At 38.9% G+C, this 20,410-nt stretch overlaps 2 protein-coding genes across 13 annotated transcripts in view; one reads left to right on the top strand and one right to left on the bottom strand.

Annotated features, from left to right (window-relative positions):
* The window catches only part of RELCH (RAB11 binding and LisH domain, coiled-coil and HEAT repeat containing), a 114,456-nt gene extending 108,399 nt beyond the window's left edge, over nt 1–6,057 (bottom strand). For all 7 annotated transcript variants that reach the window (XM_042910355.1, XM_042910350.1, XM_042910351.1 and 4 more), the window contains exon 1: nt 5,285–6,057. In XM_042910355.1, coding sequence (XP_042766289.1) covers nt 5,285–5,813 — 529 coding nt within the window. In that variant the 5' untranslated portion in view covers nt 5,814–6,057. The remainder of the gene's footprint in view (nt 1–5,284) is intronic.
* Nucleotides 6,058–6,191: 134 nt separating this feature from the next.
* PIGN (phosphatidylinositol glycan anchor biosynthesis class N) overlaps nt 6,192–20,410 on the top strand; it is a 103,662-nt gene continuing 89,443 nt past the window's right edge. For 3 of the 6 annotated variants that reach the window (XM_042910365.1, XM_042910364.1, XM_042910363.1), the window contains exons 1-3: nt 6,288–6,442; nt 6,638–6,716; nt 8,640–8,788. In XM_042910365.1, coding sequence (XP_042766299.1) covers nt 8,746–8,788 — 43 coding nt within the window. In that variant the 5' untranslated portion in view covers nt 6,288–6,442; nt 6,638–6,716; nt 8,640–8,745. The other 3 variants (XM_042910360.1, XM_042910361.1, XM_042910362.1) reach the window with 3 other exon arrangements.

Here is a 20,410-nt window from a genome sequence, read left to right as displayed (position 1 = left end):
AAGAAAAATGCCAGTTACACAACAGATAAATTTAGGAACGTATATGGTCTAGACAATAGCGGAAAGTCTCATTCGCTAAAAGCAGTGAAACTAATAAATTATTTTATTGAAACAGTTTGGAAATATTTCAGCAATATTTACTGATATTTTCTCTCAGAAGCCAGAGGAAGCACTAAACCCAATTTCAACCTAACGAGGGAGGAAGTACTTTGTAAAGTGAAAAAGATGGGAACGTTGGAAGACTGTCATCATGACAGCTTAGCATTGGTGATACTGAAAAAGGAATACTGAACACAGTGAGATATGCACTGTGAGAATTCTGAGAAAAGACAGGTAGGATCATGAAACAGAAAACTTTGAAAAGGAGGAAAATGACTCAAGAGAGCTGTAGACTCACAAGTGAAATTATCACAATCATAAATGACTGCCTCTTGACAAGCTACCTTATAAAAACTTGAAGACATGGTAGGGTGCCTGGGTGGCTCAGTTGGTTGGGAGTCCAACTTCAGGTCAGGTCATGATCTCGTGGTTTGTGGGTTTGAGCCCCGGGTCAGGCTTTGTGCTGACGGTTCGGAGCCTGAAGCCTGCTTCGGATTCTGTGGCTCCCTCTCTCTGCCCCTCCCCTACTAGCACTCTATCTCTTTCTCTCTCTCTCTCTCTCTCTCAAAAATAAACATTTTAAAAAAATTTTAAAAAAAACCTTGAAGACATGGTAAATACAGAATAAAAGAAATCCATCACTGACTGGCATTAAGTCATTTGCCTTCTCCGTCTGATCACCTACTGTCTCTACTAAAAAAAAAAAAAGTTGGGCTCATCTCTGACTTACAGTCCGATTTCGATTAGTGCTCTAAGACTTCAAAACGGAAACAGCATCCCTCTGGCAAAGATACTACAATCTGCTCAGTGTTAATCAATGGCATTGCCACAATTTTTATCTTGCAATCTAATCGAAAAGCAAAACAATTACTAAATGGAAGTTTATTCTGGCCCAATTGGCAAAAATACAGAGAAAAAATATAAATGATGTGTGTCTGTTCAAACCATAAAATTCTTCTACCATTTGAATGTTTTATAAACATGGATTACTCTTTCAGTCAAGAAAAAAAGATTAAATACAGTATGAAGGCTTCTTTAAGTATTTTAAAAGCACTATCATACTATAATATTTACCTAAGGTCAACAGACTTTTAGGTAAATAATTCAGTAGATCTTGCAAAATTAAACTGTTTTTAGACATCAATGAAAGAAACTACTTTTGGTTACATATTTAATATTCCAAAGTATGATAAATTTTCAGATTGATATATATCAATCAAAATATATACAAAAAAGAAATAAAAATAACTTAATGTTTTAGATAATCCAAACTATCAATTTTTACACTGTATAATCAACCAAAACGTTCTTACTGAGCATTATAAAATCATAATCCAGTTAGCAATAATCAACACACTAAACTTGAACATAGGGGATCTTTAAAAACAGGCAGTAGTCCAATCCTAAAGGAACATTTATCCTCTGAATTCCTAAAATATAATTTGTGGATTCCAGAGCTTAGTCAAAATCTTCAAAACATGGTACGAAGCACAGTCTTACAGACTGACTTTAGCATTTATCTATTTTCTAACTAGATTAAGAAATTTATAGGCACTGATATTTTGATATATACAACACATTTGTATTTAAACTGTATTAAAGCTTGTGCTATGTTTGCACATTTATAGAAAGAATATTTAAGAAATAGTTCTTTTATAACCTTAATTGAAGTGTAGTCCTGCCATCACAGACCTAAATGCAAAAGCTAAAACCATAAAACTTCTAGAAGAAAATGTAGGAGAAAATTTCTGCAACTTTGGGATTGGCAAATATTTCTCATTAGGACACAAAAAACATGAATCATTAAAGAAAAAACTTGATTAACTGGACTTGGAAGAAATTTAAAAAATGACATGCAAACCATACTGGGAAAAGTATTTGCAAAACACATATTAATAAAGGACTTGGGTCCAGAATATAAGAAACCTAATTTAAAAATTCAGTTAAAGACATGAACAGACATTTCCCACAAAAGAAAATATACTAATGGCAAAAAGCTCAGGAAAAGGGAGTTCAGCATCACTAGTTCTCAGGGAAACAAAAATTAAAACCACAATGAGGGGCGCCTGGGTGGCTCAGTTGGTTAAGCGATCAACTCTTGATGTCAGCTCAGGTCATGATCTCAAGGTTCCTGGGCTCCAGCCCCATGTCTGGCTCTGTGCTGACAGCAGGAGCCTGCTTGGGATCCTCTCTCTCCTTCTGCCCCTCCCCTGCTCTCTCTCTCAAAAATAAATAAATAAACATTTGGGGAAAAAGAAAAAAAAAACAATACAACACATGCGATACCACCAATCTCTCATAGAAGAAGTTGAATAAAAAGCCTGCAAATAGTGTTTAGGGGATGTGGAACTCTCATACACTGGTGATGGGAATTCTAAATGGTACAACCACTTTGGAAAACAGTTTGACAGCTTCTTATAAACTTAAGTATATAGTAACTATATGACCCAACAATTGTATTCTTCGGTATTATTCAAATGAAATGAAAATATGTGTTTATGCAAAAAGAAACCATACAGAAAAGAATATATGCGCTCCATGATTCCATTTATATGAAATTTTAGAGCCGGCAAAACTTATGTATAGAAGTGGTTCCTAATCTGGGGAATGTTGGCCTCCCGTTCCCTGGACAATGTTGGAGACATTTTGGTTGTCACAACTTGAGAGATGGGGTAGGAATGGTTGCTACAGGCATCTAGTGTGGATAGAGAGGCCAGAGATCCTGTTAAACATTCTAGAATTATCAGGCCCAAAATTTTGATAGTGCCCAGGCTGAAAAATTGTTACATAGTGATCAGTGGAGGTCTAAAGGTGGGACTGGGGATATAATGCAAAGAAATATGAAGAAATTCTGAGGATGATAAAAATGTTCTATATTTTAATTGCAATAGTGATTAGTTTTTCAAAACTCATCAAACTATACACTTTAAAATAGGTGCATTTTGTTGTATGCCGTCTTATATCAAAGTTGATGATAAAAAAGTGTCTGTCAAATAACATAAAGGTATACAAAATAATTTAATCCAATGTTAGTTTTTTAATATACATGAATGGAAAAGACAGGAAAGGCAAATATCATTGGTGAGATTACCGATAATTTTTACTTTTTTCTTTTTTGTTCATGTCCTTTGTATTCACTTGAAAATACTACTTAGTGGGGCGCCTGGGTGGCTCAGTCGGTTAAGCGTCCGACTCCGGCTCAGGTCACGATCTCGCAGTCCGTGAGTTCGAACCCCGCGTCGGGCTCTGGGCTGATGGCTCAGAGCCTGGAGCCTGCTTCCGATTCTGTGTCTCCCTCTCTCTGACCCTCCCCCGTTCATGCTCTGTCTCTCTCTGTCTCAAAAATAAATAAACTTAAAAAAAAAATACTACTTAGAGTTGCAATCAAAAATACAACTTTTAGTTTTTAAGTGTTTATTCATTTTTTGAGAGAGAGAGAGAGAGAGAGAGAGAGAGCAGGGGAGGAGCAGAGAGAGAGGGGGGACAGAGGCTCCAACGCAGACTCTGCTCTGACAGCAAGGAGCCCGATGTCTGGCTCGAACCCACGGACCATGAGATCATGACCTAAGCCGAAGTCCGATGCTCCACTGATTGAGCCACTCCGGCCCCCCTAAATATAACTATTTCTCTATACAGAAAGGTTTAAAGAGAAATTTTCACTATTAACAGTGATATCAAGCTGCAATAAGGTAGGCTAAGAAATTCAACTAGAACGAAGTCACAAAGTAAAGAATAACCTATTTCATTATATTAATAGGGTAGAAAAACAGCAGATGTAATTAAGTCACGTTCAACAATAGGCTAGGGACTATACAAAGTGTGAAGAGTATAAAGAGGTCCCTCAAGAAGTACCTATCTAACGGAGAAAAATGATGCTGTCAACAAACCAAATAGAGAACAATTAAAGACCGCAGTTTACATATGCAAGTAGTACAATGAAACAAGCCACTGAGGGGGGAAAAAAAGACACAAGCAACTAACTAAACATGGGGGGCGGGGAGGAGGGGGAAGCATTTACAAAGAAGACATTTAGGCTGGCCAGCAACGAGAACAGCTCTTCCTGAAAAGAAGATTATCCTACATACTGAGGAAGGACGTTGTACCCACTGAGAAAATTTCGTAGCAAAGAGAGAAGTCTGCCCAGGATTTACGTTGATGGAAAATGCACTCTTTGCACTTGCACCGTGTCTAGATTTGGCCACAGAATTCTCTGGCGCCAGGCGAACGGAGAGACAAAACAATCAATGGCGCTGCAGTTTAAAGATCTTACGTTTAACCTTTCTTCGTAAATTCCGGTTGGCCTCATCTGACACACTAAAACTTCTCACACCCTTGGTAAGGGAAAATCTAAGTCGCCGGCCAGAAGAGGATACCGGTAATGCAGAATACATCCTCGAGAGTAGGTTTTCAAGCCGTAAGAAACGCTTATAAATATACGCCAGATGGGGTAAACAATTACTTTATCGTGCTAAGAATGATTACAACTTGGTAAAAAGGTAAATTCCTACGTGATGCAGAGAAAAAAAAAAAAAAAAAAAAAAAGCCTGCGAGGTGGTGGCATCACGAGACAGACTACAGGCAGAAGTCGACCGCCCTGCTCTTTAGATTTCTCGCAATTTTGGAAACTACTGAAATTAAGGCATCGAAATGGAACTGAATGGACTTAAACAGAACACATTTTGTGCGGCAGGAAATCCAATTTTTGAGTGCGAAAGCCATTCCAAACACAAAGGGTCTTTAGAGGATCTGACTTTGCGGAGCGAACATTTCCTTCCCATTCTTTGCTCTCGCTTGACTTTGAGTCAAAGACTTACTGCACGCAATTTAAGAAACACAGTTTCCTGCTAGTGGTGATTCAGGAGATTAGAGGAAAAGGAAAAAAAAAAAATGACTAAGGCGATAAGCCTGTTTGCAAGGGAGCCTTCTGTAGCCCCGTAACAGCCGGCGAACTGGAAACTGGATATTTTAGATACCGACGCCAACAGGGGAACGAACCCAGGAGCAAATGCAAGACCAGCCCAAGGTGGGAGGCACACAAGACAGAAGAGTCGCTGCCAGATCCTTTTGCTTCCACCGCAAAGACTCCCACCCGTTCCAGCTCTCTCTCTCTACGACGTTTCTAATGCTCACTACCTGCCCGACAATCTCAACCACCGCGCCGGAGAGACAGGCTGCGTTCACTTACTGAGCTGTCCCCCGCCAGACGTCGTGCTCGGTTCCCGACCTCCTGCGCCTCCAATGCCAGCTGCTCCAGGGATCCCCGGCGCCCCCATCCCCGGCGGGGTCCCGCTCTGCCTCTCGAAGTTGCCCGGATTGGAGAAGTAGTCGCGCAGCCGAGGCAGTTCGCGGCCACTCTCTAACAGCTCGGTGTGCAGCTCCAGAGCGGTCAGCAAGTATTGATCGCGCAACAGCTGAGCCGCGATCGCGTCAATGGACAAGCGGGCAGGGGTCTCCCCACAGCCCCCCAGTGCCACCGCAGCCGCCGACACCTCCCCAGGGAGCCCTGGCCGCGCACTGCTCCCTAAGGCCACGGGATCCTGGGGCGACAGCGAGTCCGCAGAGCCAGGATCTAGGCCGCTCCCGGAACCCAGCCGAAGTCCTGCCCGCCGCTCCTCGGTCGCCGCTACCTCGTCGTCGTCCTCGTCCGAATCGCTGAGGAATGGATTCACACCGCCGCCACCACTGCCACCACCTCCAGGCGCCATCGCCGCCATCTTATCCTGTCAGGACTGTGGGCGCCTCCCTGACTGGCTCTGACAGGCCTCAGCCTCAATTCCCCCCAAGCCGCAGCGGGCACTGCGCACTACCACAACCTTGGCCTGGCCACGTCCCACCTCCCCACCCGGAGACTAGGAGGAGACTCTGAGGCAGGAGGTCCGGATGCAGCAGCACCCGCTGCCTCAGCCACTGCTGCACCAGCAGCGGGGCTCTGCAGGCGTCTTCCTGGTCTTCAGTCTCGCGAGAAAGAGTGCATGTCCTGCCCCTCGCCCCGCCCCAGCCCCGCCCCAGCCCCGCCCGTTCTAACGCCAGAGAGCAAAGATTGAAAGGCCCGCTCCCAACTCAAAGGCAAAACTCCGCCCACACTCCTGTTTGATTGGCCAGAGGAGGAGGGAGGGACTGGAGTTACGAGGGACGGGCCCTAGAATTATCGCGAGAGCAGCCTCTGGGCAGGTAGGTTTCGGGGGCGTTCCGCGGTTGAGGGGCAGTTATGACGGTGGCTTAGGAACGTTCTCTTGGCTGTCCTTTCAGGGAGCAGAGGGTAACTCTGCAGGAGAGCTGGCTCCTGCCTTCGCGCGGAAGAGGACTCATTCCCGAGATTACGCGTAACCCGGCTAAGCCCCAGGTAAGCCCGGGGACCAGAGCGCAGAGGTGTGGTGGCACCAAAACTGGCCTCACGCCTGCGGACACGCTGCTTCCGTAATACTTTTCACTTTATTGTTGCTGTTGTTTGCTGCCGGGCGGTGACATTGCCCTCGCACGTGTAGCAGGTGCCCAGGGCAGTTGTTAGAATTTGACATCCTTTCTCTTCCTTTCCCAGCCAAGTGACTGCCCGCTCTGGAGGCCTGGCCACTGCACCGGCTGCTGGAACTTCTGGAAGACCGCCTTCTAGCCACCGAGTTGGTGCCACAAAAGGGTGGGGTGTGGGAGGTGGAGAAAGTAACTGGACTGTAGAACTCTGGGTTTTGGATTTCCTTGGATCTGTGGATAAATATTCTTAAAGCCTCGGCTTGTGTAACAAGCTCTGAGGGGCTCAATGAGCGCTTAGGATTTAAAACCCAGTTTGCACAAATGCAGCCCCATCAGTAGAGAGCTAAGTAAACCGAAGTCTAGAAACGTTCAATGGCTTGGTCAAGTCAACTCCACTAGGAAGTATTGCGAGGAACTTTGGAGTCAGTTTTCTTATGTCCAAAGCCATTCTTCTCCCGCTATGCCTTGCAGTCTTTCTGACTTGGCCATTTAGGCTGGAGATAAGGTATTGACTGTGGAACGTAATTATTTTAAAGCTTGGATGCTTTGGACACTTTTAATTTCCTTTATCAAATGTTAGCACCTTGAGTATACTAAGTTTGGAAGTTCCACGTTTATGTTCTATGTCACTCCCTGATTACCGTGCGAGGGGTAAAGGACTGTTAGTTTCCAGTCGACAGCATTGGAACCCTGTTCCTAAGAGCTTCTATTTTCTTCACCCATAGATTGCCGCTTTTGCAACGTTTTAAATTTCCTCTCTGTCTGTATAGCTCCCTGTAAGCACCAAAATAAATAGGTGGCAGTAATTGTGTTATCAGGCAAGTTACACGTTACGTGGAAGCAGTAAAGTATCTCCTTTAGCTCTGTGGAAAAACAAAAATAGAGCATTCTTATATAACCATAGGTCAGGTTCTTGGTTTACGTGTAAAAGTATGCCAACAGTTAAGTGTAGGCTTTCAGTTTACCCAGACTCAGTAAACTAAGATTTTCATTTGAATGAGGCTTTGGGTTTTTTTTTTTTTTTCTTTTGTTTTCGCTAGAAGTTTTTTTTTTTTTTTTTTTGACACTGTTAGTACTTCGGAATTCAAAATATTTTTTATTTATTAAAAAAAAATTTTTTTTAACCTTTATTTTTGAGACAGAGAGAGACAGAGCATGAACGGGGGAGGGGCAGAGAGAGAGGGAGACACAGAATCTGAAACAGGCTCCAGGCTCTGAGCTGTTAGCATAGAGCCCGACGCGGGGCTCGAACTCACGGACTGCGAGATCATGACCTGAGCCGAAGTCAGCCGCTTAACCGACTGAGCCACCCAGGCGCCCCTCAAAATATTTTTTATAGAACGTTAGCTGCTGATGTTCAAATTCTAAATATTTTTCTGTGCTATACATTGTAGAAAAATATGAAAAAAAGATCCCCGATCTTAGGAAAATAGTATCAAAATAGCTAATGCTGTATCCTGTTACTATTTATTAGCACAAAGTATTGCTGATATTTACTGTAATTGAATTTTCCAGAGAGATTGAAAGGGAATCAATTTCTGGAATGGAGGAATGGGCGGGACTAGTGATTGGCATGGAAAGGGCATGATTGGAAATGGATTATTTACATACAGTATTTCCATCTCTGTAATGGAGTTTTTTGAATCTCCTGCACTTAGGGTCCCTGAAGAGGCTTTTGCTTATTACGTAGGAGAGCCCAGAGCTTACATCCCAGTTCTACCTATTATTTGCTGCGAGACCTTAAAAAAATTACTTAACTTCTCTCAGTCTCCCTTAACATCTATCTGTCAAGGGGGTAATGAAAGTACACAATTAGGAATGTGCTTGTCACAGTGCTTGGTACCTAGTACACCATGAATGTTGTTACTATAGTCAGTTTTCAAGTAGTGCAATATTAGTATATATTGAAAATATTTGAGAGGTTTTTAAAAATAAAAAAAAAAATATCAACTATTTAGTAGCTAAAGCTGGAAAAAAAAAACAAGTCAGTAGGGTGCAAAGGGAATATCTTTAATTTAGGGTCTGATTTCCAAAATGTAACTTGAAAACAGATTTAAAATATGTCTTCTCAGAGAGCTGTAAGAAGTTGGATGTAGAATTGCTTCCATGATTGACTTCCTATACAAATCTGTAGTTTCCTGATTCTTCTTCACAACCTGTAATCATGGACTTATTTATATGACCTTTCAAGACCACAACACATCAACTGGCCATCTTCTCAGTAAGTACTTTTCTTTTCCGCAATACACAAAGGTTTAATTATCAATAAAAATGTTTAAGAAGTGGCACAAACCAGAATATTAATAATTGCTGATCGCTACTTATGATAATTTATTATGAATGTGGTTGGGAAATTTTCTACTTAGCAAAATTTGCATTAGTGTAGGTCTTTACGGCTAAAGTTTCATTGAATAATGAGGACAGTCATCTAAGCTTGTATCTTAACAATGAAATGTTAAATATTGTTTTTTCTTTTAAACAGTTCAAATATTTTAGGGCTTAAAAAATAATTTTTGGCTTTAATAGTCTTAAAATAACCACAAATAACATTTTAAATGCAAATTTTTGGTTGATTAAAGTTTTAGAAATGGCTAATTTTTTAATGGTTTTTCAATGCATGGTAAATATTCCACAGGAATAAGCTAAATCACTTTTATTGGAACATGGATATGTAGGTGTTTTAAAATTTTTTGTAGTTATTCATTTATTTTGAGAGGTTTCCAAATGATTCAACGATGACAGAGTTTTCTTTTTCAATAAATCTGAATAAAATGTTATTCTCTTTAAAGAGAAATATTAAGTAATAGTGTTATTTAATATACATGTGCTGGACAATAATAAAATAGGTAGTATGTAAAGGATGATATTTTGGAATCACTGCCATTTTATGTATAGTAAGTGACTTAAGCATAAAAGTTTGGTGTTTTGTTTTATTTTGTTTTGTTTTTTTAAGTATTCTGAATCTTCATAGTTCCCGTTTTCTGGAGGAATAAAAAGAGAAGCAAGGCAGCCTCTAGTGGCTGTAGTGTGTATTACATGTACATTTGAAATGATAATCCTAAGTAATTTATTCAGCAAACATTTGAGTCTTTACTAAGCAAATGAGTGCTGGAGAAACCCTGTCTTGCTGTCATGGAATTATGGTTAAGTGATAGAGACAGACATTAATCCAAATCATAAAGGACATAGCTATGTACTAACAAACTGAAGTACTGGTTTTGGGTTTTGGTTTGGACTGCATAGTCCCTGAGGAAGTAATGCTTGAAAATGCAAGCAGATGTCATGAAACAATGGAGTGAGAGAGGATGGAGGGTGGGCTGGAAGTGCGAATTATGCAGAGGTCTATAACAGTGGGAAGCATAGGCCACTTAAATGAAAAAGACCAATGTGGCGAGATGCCTTAAAGCAAGGGGGAGTGTCATGAGGCAAGGCTAGAAAGGGAGGCAGAGGCCAGTCCCTGTAACACCTTGTTAATCCTATTAAGGCTTCTAGTCTTGATTAGGATGGGAGAGAGGCCCTGAAGGGTTTTACACAAGGGGAGAGATGTCCAGATTTGCATTTTGAAAAAAGCAAAATCAAAAAGTAATACGTGGCTATACAGGGAAAAGTTGTAAAGAATGACTGCTGGTTCTCTTGTGTACCTGAGTGCAAGGTGGTGCCATCCCCTGAGACTGTAAACACTAAGGAGGTAGGAGGGTTACTACCTAAACAGGGTTCACGGGGGATATCGTGAGTTTGGTTTTAAACATAATTCAGTTTGTGTCTCAAGTGGTTGTGTTAAGGTTGGAGTTACATATAAGGATTTGGAGCTGTTTGTAAGGCTTGCATATAGGTGCGAGCTGAAGCCAAGGGTGGATCAAAAAAGCCTACACGGACGGAGGGGTGCCTGGCTGGCTCAGTTGGTGGAGCATGAGACTCTTGATCTCGGGGTTGTGAGTTTGAGCCCAACATTGGGTATCAAGATCACTTAAAAATAAAATCTTAAAAACAATAGGAAGTATAAAAGTGAGAATAAAAGCCTAAGATCAAGTTTTGAGTAACTCTAAAACGCAATTACCAGACAGAGACCATTCTTCTTTGGACAGAGAAGTAGAAGGAAAACTGGAGGAATGTCCACAACAGCCAAGAAATGAGAGCTATTTAAGAAAGAGATCATGGTCAATAGACACAAACTGAACGGAAGATGGAAGACCGAAAGCCACTGGATTTTGCAATATTGGCTACATTATGTTAGTGAAAGCTCTCTCTTTCTCTGATGTAATAGAAACAAAGTCTCAATTTGTTTGAGATTTAGAAGATCAAAGAAAAAGAGATCATATTATTTTCAAAAAAATTGGCTGTGTTGGGGAGAAAAGGACAGCCAATCCCTTTAAAATTTTTCTTTATCAATTTTTATATTTGTGAGGTATGTCCTTGGCATAGGTGTGGGCTTAACTAATTTTCAATGCTGTAGGGTATTTCATTATGAATAAAAACTGTATCTGTTCCTTTTGTTAGATATTGTTTCCAGTTTTTATTACAAATACCCGAAGACAAGAATTGAATTTAAAATTTGTTGCCTGTATTTGTATCTGATGTGGAATTTATCTTAATACATTCTAAAGTGGTAACTATACTAGTGCTTCTGTCCATTCGTTAAAAACATAAAATTAGAGCTCTATCTCACACCATATACAAATACATTCTAGATAATGACAGGTGAAAAAAATTTAAAACGATTTTTATGCGACATAAGACAAGAGAAATTTTCTCGTAGAAAACACAGAAAAGTTCAGTCCAGACAGGATATATTTGGTGAATTATGTTGCATTAAACTTCTAAAACTTCTATTTAACAAAAACCACTGCAATTTTTATGTAAGTATATACATATTTCTATCTATATGTAGACACACACACACATACACCTGCATATAATATAACGTACAAGTCAAAGAAATAAGACCAACACCTATAATCCTATTTGATCAAAAGATACAGACACACACAGTTGAAAAGATAGGAAACCCCACTGGCCAGTAAAAACATGAAAAGATGTTCATGCTCACTAGTAATAAGGCAAATAGATGCTCAAACCACAGGATGCCATTTCATCCTGTTTAGATTGGCTTAAGGTAAATAGGATAGTGCCAGTCAATTGTGGGGATTTAGAGAAAATAGGAATCTCATATACTGCCGGTATGCATCTAAATTGTTATTGACACTTTGCTACTATCTTGTGAAGTTGAGAATACAGTTTATTCCAGCAATTCCACTTAACAGAGATGGTTTTCAAACTTATGTGTACATAAAATAGTTTGAAATAGATATTTCACTACAGTGTGCTATATTCGTATACATGCACATACATAGGGAAAAATTAACAATACTTTTTCAAAACAATCCTTTACCTTACTACTTCTGAAGTACCTTATTGTGATGTATTCTCTATCCTATCTTATTCCCTTCTATTTCATTTTATTTAAAAGAGAAAAAGGTAATTGCAATCCACCAAATTAATTTTGTAATGAATCATCATTCTGTTTGTCTTCTGAAAATCTCCCAATTTTACCAGGAGAGATATGCAAAATTGCAGAATTCTTTGTAGTAATGACAATCGGGGACAACGTCTATCAGGATAATTTTCAAATGAATTGTAGTATAGTTATAATAGAATACATGTGTGCCTAAATATTTAAATAACTTATAAGTTTTTTTGATAGTGCTGGCTAGAATAGGCTCATAAAAGGAGTAAGGACTTTGCATATATACTGGTAAAAATTAATTTGTAAGTAGAATGGGGAAAGCATGAATGGAAATATTGGTGATTATAATGTTAATCGAACCTTGTAGAATGACAGCTTTTAATCACATAATTGACTGAGTTTAAAATGTGTATCCTCTGCATAGAAGAATTGCAAATAATTTATGTAGGTACTTGATGGTCTTAGTAGATAGAGTATAACTCCCCGTAACTCCTCATTCCGTAAGTATTGGTTGCACATAGTGGGTTCCTTCCAAAGAGCATAATATGAAAGGGGAGGGGAAATCATTAACTTTATAGTGGAGAAACCTGACAAACTCTCCCTCAGCCAGATGATCAAGTTTAACATCGATGGTGATAAGTCATGTTGATGGTATGCACCCTTGATATGTGATAAGAGTGGCATTTTACACATGGAGTGTTCCTCCCCCAAATCCATAACCCCCTTCTAATTAACCATGAAAAAAACATCAAATTCCAAGAGAGGAGCCTCCTACAATATACCTGACTAGTACTCTTCAGAACTTGCAAGTCTTCAAAACAAGCAAACTCTGAGAAATTGTCACAACCAAGAGAAGCCTAAGGAGGCATGACAGGTAACTGTACTGTGATATCCTGGAACAGATAAAGGACATTAGGTATGAAGAAAACACTGTGAATTCTTCTCAAGTGTACAGCTGAACATGAATCATCTGCATAACTAACAACCTCTGGTGGTTACTGGCCATGAGGAAATTTGCTAATTAGTTCTTACATGACACGTGTAAAGTCACATACCGCTGTCACTTGGAAGTGACATACCTCATGCTGAAAAAAATATACACCCCAAAATATTAAGTATAAAGAAGCATATGAACTAGTGTTAATTACATAGCTTACTAGTTTACCTGATCATCTCTTGCGTGCAGGTCTCAACTACTTTCTTACAGTTTTGACTGGCAATATTTGCTCCTCACATGGCAGGTTTCTATATTTTTATTAGCTATCAAAACTAGTTAACACAGTCTCTAGATGACATCACAGAAAATGGCTGAGTATGGCCCTTAAAAGAACAGTTCCTCTACTGAAACAAACAAGCTGTCAAAGAGTGGTAGAATTGGCTTTTTTGGAACTCTAGAATCTGATCCAATATTTATGGCAACTAGCAGACTGCTTAATGAAGAAAAGGGCAGTTGGGTTTTGGTAAGAGAACGCAGTGGTGTTTTTACCCACTGGATTACCATCTCCATTCACTGATGTGGCAGGGGCAGCACCTGTGGGGACTGTGGCCTGTATTCCTGGTGTGACTTACTGGTATTTACTTTGGACTTTGTTCTTAAAATACTATGATCTGGTGGCTTCCTGAGAGACCAATGCAGAGGCCGACTTTTGTCTCACATTCCCCTTTCCCCCACGTATAACCCCAAATGCATGGAATGCATGCTGGGAAAAGACCTAATATGTCCCTCACCTTCCACATCTGGTGGATCTGTGAGCTCCATGCAAGGAGAAATTGGTCAGGCTTAGCAAAACAAACAGACGACTGACACCATCAAAATTCAACATAAGTAAGCCCTGGTGAAGGAGGAGAATCTGATTTCCAGGATTACCACACTGTAATATTAAAAATGCAAGTTTTCAACAAAAAATTCCAAGGCACAGAAAGAAAGCAGGAGAATATGGCTCATTCAAAGGAAAAAAAAAATCAACAGAAATGATTCTTGAGGAAGTCTAGACTTTGGACTTATTACACAAAGACTTCAGTAAACTGTCTTAAATACGGTTAAATACGCAAGGGGAATGATGGACACAAAAACTAAAGAAAATCAGAAAGTGATGCATGAATAATGAGAGCATCAGTAAAGAGATAGGAATTATGAAGAAGAACCAAATGGACATACTGAAGCTGAAAAGTACAATAATTGAAATGAAACATTCACTAGACGAATCCAACAGAAATTTGGACAGGTGGAAAGAAGAATGTGGAACCGGGGCCAATCGAAATTATCCAGTTGGAGAAGCTGAAAGAAGAGTGAACTGAAGAAAAGCCTGAGAGAACTGCAAAACACCATCTTTAAATAATGAGCTTTTTAGTATGGTTGACGCTGATGTGAGCATTAAATCGCTTAAAGCCTGTGAGCTTAGGAAATAACCTTTATTTACAAGAACAAAGGTTACACGAAATCACAGCTATCCATAAAATTTGTGGTGGTTACAAGTCTGGCTCTAGCCAGTGTTATCTTTTGAGTACAGGCTTAGGCTCCAAAGTAATTTTTTTCTACTTTTTATTTTGAAATATTTTTAGATCTGTAGAGAAGTTACAAAAATACTGCGGAGAGTGATTGTGTTATTATACACTCTTCACCAACTGCACCTAATGTGAACATAGAACTACAGTATAATTATCAAACACCAGGACATGAACAGTTGTCTAATACTATCAACTAAACTACCGTTCTTAGTTGAAATTCACCAGGTTTTCCACTATCGTATATTTTCTGGCTCAGGATCCAATCCAGGTTTCCTTATTGTATTTAGTTATGTCTCTTCAGCCTCCATTCTATGACAGTTCCTCAGTCTTTCATTGTGTTTTATGCCCATGATACTTTTGAAAAGTACTGGTCCATTATTTTGTGGACTGTTTCTCAATCTGAGTCTGTCTGATACACTCCCCTGAATAGATCGAGGTTAGCATTTTTGGAAAGTATACCACATATTCTTTTGCCAAAAATACTATGTCGTGCCTTTCTTAGTGTACCATATTAGGGTTATATGATGTTAATGTATCTTATTACTGGTTAGGTTAGCCTTGACCCCTGGGTGTGGTGATGTCTGAGGGGTTTCTCCATTGTAAGTTACTCCTTTTCCTTTGCAATTAATATATATTTAGGAGAGATTCTTTTGAGACTGCAAATATCCTGTTTTGCTTCAAACTTTCGCCCACTAAGTTTAGCATTTATCAATGGATCTTGGTGGCAATAACTATTACTGTAGTGTTTACCTAGTTGTAATTTTATATTTTCCCTCAATCCTTCTGCATTTATTAATTGGAATTTTCTGTGGAAAAGAGGTGTGAGATTCTAAATTCAGTATCATTGCATTCTGGTGGAGATATGGATCATAATCAAGTTATTACCTGATTAAGTAGTTATCTCTAACATGATGTTAAAGAAAAAAGTATCAGCTATATTCTCATTTGCTTTTCCTTCCTGAAATTCTTTTTTTTTTTTTTTTTAATTTTTTTAATGTCTATTTACTTTTGGGAGAGACAGAGTGTGAGTGGGAGAGGGGCAGAGAGAGAGAGGGAGACACAGAATAGGAAGCAGGCTCCAGGCTCCGAGCTGTCAGCAAAGAGCCCAGTGCGGGGCTCAAACTCATGGACCGTGAGATCATGACCTGAGCCAAAGTCGGCCACTTAACTGACTGAGTCACCCAGGCGCCCCTGAAATTCTTTTTTTTTTTTTTAATTTTAATTTTTTACTTTATTATTTTTCTTATTTTAGTGGGGGGAGGGCCTGAGGTGGGGAGAGACAGAGAAACTTAAGCAGACTCCATGCTCAAGCATGGAGCCCAGTACAGGGCTCAATCCCTTTACCCTGGGACCATGACCTGAACTGAAATCAAGAGTTGGACGCTCAACGGACTGAGCCACCCAGGAGCCTTCCTTCCTGGAATTCTTTTTAATATCCTTATTTGACCTTATTTTCCTTATATTGAAATAAATTATTTAAGTATAAAGATCACTTGAAAATAGGCTAGGAATACATGAGTTTGGGGTTAAGACCTGTGTATAAAATTCCTGAAGGCCAATTAGAATAAAATATAATCACCAATGAAATTTAGTAGGATTTGTAGAGTACAATATATGATAATTACTTTGAGGAAGGGAAAAATTTGTATCATGTAGTTTAGTGGGGAAACCCATTTATAGGTTTTTGAAGTGGTCCAGGTGAGGAAATGATGAACTTTTGTGGTGGTTGTGAATGTGGAGAAGTAAAAAACACAAGCTCTTTTGAAAATAGAACCCAACTGGACACTGAGAAATATTAAATAAAAATACAGTGTGTATGTCATTAATATTTGGTGATAATGAATATTCCAAGTCCGTAATCAAGGAGTTATGAAGTTGACTTGACTGGAATAGAAAAATACAGTATGCCTTTTTCTTTTCTATTACTTTCTTTCAAAATAATGTAAACTCAGCTATTTTGAGTTCCATTTGAAAAATAAAAATAAAAGTTGAGTTGCTTTAATCAACAATTTAGTTGTTTAGAGTATTCCTAGCACTTTACATTTGTACCTTACATGTCTTGGTTACTTTCCACTGGACTCCTGTCATAGAATCAGGCTGATGGTGTCTTTTTTTAGGAGTAAGGAGACTAAGACAAGGAGTGATATGACTGGGATCCTGCTGTTCTTATACAACAGCACAATTCTTATTTTGGCTATTACAGCTCTAGGAAGGTCAAAGTTCTCAAATAAAATTTTTGTTTCACTACTTAAATAAGCTTTTGGGTAGTAGAAAATTTATATGATCCTTTAACACACAGACTTTGTTACTCTATTCAGAAAAGCTGTGTAATAACAATGGGAAAAAGAGAAGATAAGTCCAGAGAGTTATTTGTAAATGCAAATGAAAGTGAGAAGTGATCTAGGTGTTTGCTTATTTGTAATCATGATAAAGAGAGTACTAACTTTTCCATGATAAACAAGAGATATTTAAATCAGTGTGAATTTCTGTATATTCAAATATACCATGTATACTTTAGCTCTGACTAGAGTTTAAGATCTAACTGAAATGAATTAAGTGCTTGAAAATTGGCTTACTTTAAACAACTCAGTATGATATTTGATAGACTCTGTCCTGGACTGGAGGATAGAAAAAAGGAGAATAATTTAATAAAATGTTATGAATAATTTTAGACCAATAAATTTAACAATTTGTATGAAATGGACAAATTTCTTTTATTTTTTAATTTTTTTAATGTTTATTTATTTTTGAGAGACAGAGACAGAGTGCCAGTTGGGGAGGGGCAGAGAGAGAGGGAGACAGAATCCAAAGCAGGCTCTAGGCTCTGAGCTGTCAGCACAGGGCTTGATGCAGGGCTCGAACTCACAGAACATGAGATCATGACCTGAGCCAAAGTTGGAAGCTCAACTGACTGAGCTACTGAGGCGCCCCTGAAATGGACAAATTTCTTAAAGGATGTAACTACCAAAACTCACTCAACAATTAGTAAATAATCTGGATATCCCTATATATATGAAGAAATTGCATTTATAGTTGAAAACCTTCCCACAAAGAAGACTTCAAGCCATTGGTTTCACTGGCAAATTGTTACACAATAACAGAAGAAATAATACACATTCTACACATACTCTTCCAAAAAATAAAAGCAATACTTCCAAACTCATTGATATCAAAACCAAGGACATCACAAGAAAAGAAAATTATAGTCTAATATCTTTCATAAACATTGCTTTAAAATGCTAAACAGTATTTTAGCAAATGAAATCCAACAGTCTATAGAAAAGATATTACTTAATGATGACCAAGTGGGAATGCAAGCTTGTTTTAACATTTGTAATCCAATCAATATAATTCACCACATTAAGAGACTGAAATAGAAAAACCAAATACTCACGATCATCTCAATAGGTCCAGTAAAAAGCATTTGACAGCATCCACCATCCATTCGTGATTTTAGGATGTGACAGTGATATGAAGAGTGGAAGTGAATTTCTTTAACTTAATAAGGGAAATCTACAGAGCCTGGAAAACTGGCAACTTTCACCCTAAGATTGGAAACAAGGCGAGGATTTTTATTGTTACCGCTTCTATTCATCCGGAGAATACTGGAGATTCTGGACAGTACACTAAACATGAGACAAAAATGAAAGACATTTATATTGACAAGGAAGAAGTCCTTTATTCACAGATGATATAATTATCTCTAGAAAATTGAAAGGTATCTACATAAAAGCTACTTAGCACTGTTGCGGGATACAAGGTGAGTGTATAAAAATTGGTGATTGAAGAACTAACGAGGAGAAATTGAAATAAAAACTACCACTTGCAATAATATCAAAAAATACACAGTATGTAGGGGTGAATTACACAGCCATGAGGAAAGTTTTGAGGGTTATGGGTATGTTCATTATCTCGCCTGTGTGTATTGTACATTTTAAATCTGTACAATCTATTATAGACCAGTTATGCCTCAGTAGAGCTATAAAAATGCTATAAAGAACATTATTGGGGCACTTCAAAAATTGGAGTACAGCTGGTAGATGAGATGAAATGCCAATGTTGAATTTACTGAAGTTGACGACTGCTGTAAGAGAGCACCACTGTTCTCAGGAAATAAACACTGAAGTATTTAGAGCTTAAGGGCCACAGAGTATGTAACTTACCCTCAGATGCTTCCAAAACAATATTATGTAATTGTATACACGTGCATACACACGTGGGTGTGCATGTACGTACACGAGGGGTAAGATAGATGAGGAAGGGAGAGGAGAGGCAAGACAAAAAAATGATAAAGGAAATGGGGAAAATGTGAACATTAGATGTGTGTGGCTAAGGGGTATACTGGTTTTTGTACCGTTATTCTTGCAACTATTTTCTCAGTTTGAAGTTACTTTCAAATAAAAAAGATTAAAAATCTGTATTTAAAAAAGTGCTGTCACTTACAAAAATTCCTTATGTAGGACACAAAACAAATAACTCAAAGAAAAATTAATTGAACTTAACCAAAATTTAAAAGTACTGCTTTTTGAAAAACACTTAAAAATGAAAAGGGAGGGGCACCTGGGTGACTTAGTAGGTTAAGTGTCTGACTCTTGTTTTCGGCTTAGGTCACGATCTCACAGTTTGTGGGTTCATGCCCTGCATCCAGCTCTGTGGGGAGCCTGCTTGGGATTCTCATTCTCTCTCTCTCTCTCCTTCTCTCTCTCCCTCTCTCTCTCTCTCTCAAAATAAAGAAATAAACTTAAAAAAATGAAAAGTGGGGGGAAGAACATTAAGAAAATGTCCGTTAAACATGAGAAGTTGCTGAATGTCACTGGTCATTGGGGAAATGTAAATTAAAACCACAGTAGGTTACAAGGACACTCCCACTTTAGGAAAGGTGAAATTAAGCAGGATAAAACACCAAATATGTTGGCAAATAAATGGAGCAACTGGGGCTATCAGACACTTCTGGCCTGGAGGACATTACGCTGGCTGAGATGAGCTAGTCACAGAAGGACAGACACTGCATGACCCTTCTTACGTGAGATAATCTAAGAGAGTCAGACTTATGGAAGTGGAGAGTGGAATGATGGTCTCCAGGGACTGGGTGGGGGGAGGAGAAATGGGAGTTGTTGTTCAATAGCTAGAAAAATCTCAGTTTTGCAAGATGAATCAGTTCTAGGCATCTGCTGTACAACATCGTGCCTATAGGTAACAATACTGTATTGTACACTTAAAAATTTAAGAGGGTGGATCTCATGTTAAGTGTTCTTACCAGAATTAAAAAAAAAAAAAAACAAAAAACACCCATATAGATAAGGAAAGTGGCAGCAGAGCAATGAAGCTAAAGTTGATGCATTGGTATGAAACATAGTTTGGGATTTGGTTCTCCAAGAGATTTACATCTATTCAATTAGATTTTAAACTCAACAAGGGCAGCAAACAAGTTTTTCTCACATGATGAGTCCAGCTTCATGTACATCGGGAACAATATTAGCTAATACTTAATGAGTGCTGACTCTGGCCGGCACTCTTCTGCGTATTTTACACATATTAACTCAATTCTAATAACACCTCAGGAAGGTACTATTGTTATCGCCATTTAGCGGATGAGGAAACTGAGGCACAAAGAAGTTAAATAACTTGCTTCAAGTCACACTGCCAGTAAGTAGAGAAGACAGGATTTGAATCCCTGCAGTGGAATGCTTCGGTACACACTCTTTCCCATAATGCCATCCAGCCCCTCAAAGAAAGATACTGAAACCAATTCTGGACGCACTGGTTATCTGAATAAGTGTTAGAAAAAGCTCAGGCTCTCCAGTGATGTGACCCAGGATTCGGATCTCAGCTCTTCCCCTTACTATCTTGGGAGGATCACTTAGGCCCCAT

This window comes from Panthera leo, chromosome D3 (genome assembly GCF_018350215.1).
Source record: "Panthera leo isolate Ple1 chromosome D3, P.leo_Ple1_pat1.1, whole genome shotgun sequence".
Taxonomy (NCBI): Eukaryota; Metazoa; Chordata; class Mammalia; order Carnivora; family Felidae; genus Panthera; species Panthera leo.
The sequence above is the reverse complement of the archived record's forward strand: the minus strand, read 5'-3'. Positions and strand labels throughout refer to the sequence as shown.